This window comes from Galeopterus variegatus, unplaced genomic scaffold, assembly GCF_000696425.1.
Source record: "Galeopterus variegatus unplaced genomic scaffold, G_variegatus-3.0.2 Scaffold56756, whole genome shotgun sequence".
Lineage (NCBI taxonomy): Eukaryota > Metazoa > Chordata > Mammalia > Dermoptera > Cynocephalidae > Galeopterus > Galeopterus variegatus.
In genome coordinates, this window is record NW_007782867.1 from 103 (window position 1) to 1,663 (window position 1,561).

General features: G+C 56.3%; 1 protein-coding gene across 1 annotated transcript in view; it reads right to left on the reverse strand.

Annotated features, from left to right (window-relative positions):
* Nucleotides 1-389: 389 nt before the first annotated feature.
* LOC103584451 (potassium voltage-gated channel subfamily H member 4-like) overlaps nucleotides 390-1,561 on the reverse strand; it is a 2,033-nt gene continuing 861 nt past the window's right edge. Inside the window, exon 2 of the mRNA XM_008565451.1 lies at nucleotides 390-772. Coding sequence (XP_008563673.1) covers nucleotides 395-772 — 378 coding nt within the window. The 3' untranslated portion in view covers nucleotides 390-394. The remainder of the gene's footprint in view (nucleotides 773-1,561) is intronic.

Sequence of the window (1,561 nt, forward strand, 5' to 3'; positions counted from 1 at the left end):
TGCATGGAGGGATGGGGGCCACTCACCACAGTGATGTTGAAGACATAAAGCAGATCAAAGGGCAGAGCAGCAATAAGGTCGATGAAGAACCAGGTGGCCAGGTAATGGAGGCCAATGGAACGAGGGGCAGAGATCACCTGGCCAGATTGGGACACGTAGGTGGTGCGGAAGTTCAGGATGATATCTGGGGGTGTGAGAGGCTGTTACTAAGGGGCCTTGGCCTGGAAACACCAAGGAATTAGCCAAGGAACTGAGCAAGCGGGTAAAAAGCCTTAGAGACTCAGAATGGAGGAGGAGGCAGGAACGGAGAAGATAGATTGGGCTTCTGGATGGTCATCAGGGAGGAGAGGTCACAGGCTGAAGGCCACAGGGGTCAGAGGCCAGGGCACATGGGTCATTTGGGACTTAAAGATCCAGAAAGGAATGGGCTCTGTATGCCTGGATCCTGCAGGCCCAGGATGTAGTGAGGCTTGGCTGAGTGGGTCACCCCAACCCACCCCCAAGGGTAAGTGGGGCAGAGGGTCTGACCCAGGATGAAGAGCATCTCCACAGCGATGTCACTGACAAGGGTGTGTCGGGAAGTGATGGGGGTGTCATCATCGCCAGAGAAGCAGACGTTGTAGGGAACGGTAACCGCAACGTAGAAGGTGGCGAGGAGGATGAGACCGTCCCAGACGGCCTTGGGGACGCTGTAGTGGAGGAGGAGGCAGCGGGAACCCCCCACGGAGGCCACCTTGTACTCAGGCACTGATGGCTTTGGCTCGAACACGTTCTAAGGGGAGAGGGGTGGCAGTTGGGGACACTTGGGGGAAAGAGGAGCCAAGGCTGCGGGGAAGGAGAGGCAGGGGATGGGTAAAGGGGGAAGGTGGGCACTTCAAGGGCAACCATGATAGGAGATAGAAGGTGCAGGAGAGGGGTTCAGAGGCTGGCCCCTGATATTTCCTTCCTCTTGCCAACCTACTGCCCAGGCCCTCTATTGAACCAATCATGTTTTGTGGGGGGCACTTATAAGGCTTGTCCCTCACCCTGCTTGAGAAGGAGATTATGACAATTCAGGTGCATGCCCTAGCTTGAGGGATCACTGACTTCTTCCTCAAGTTCCTTCTGGGTTCTGGGGGTTCAGTGGGGGATGGGACTGTCCGGGGGAAGGTGAGGCTGGCTCAGCCCACCCCATTCCCTGCAGCCCCAACAGACTACACAGAGGGTCGGGGACTCGATCTGCCAGCTTTGTCAGGGTCCTAGGAGGTGATATATGGGGCTAGATGCCAGGTCCTCAATGGGACTTTCTCCCTGGGACCACAGCAGTCTGTGCTTTCACTGCCATGATACAGCCGTATTACCCAGGGGTAGCTGATATAATTTCTGCTAGAGCCCTGCCCTTGCGACATCATCAGAGCATAGTATTGTCAAACCCAGGGAAACAAGGGAGATGGGGATGGAAGGAGTCGTGGGGGGTCGGGGGATGCAGCAGAGAGTAGTACATGGGAAATGGGTGGACCCAGGAACAAACCAATGGAGGGAGGCCAGACAGACAGGGAAACAGGGAGACAGTAGCGGGGCA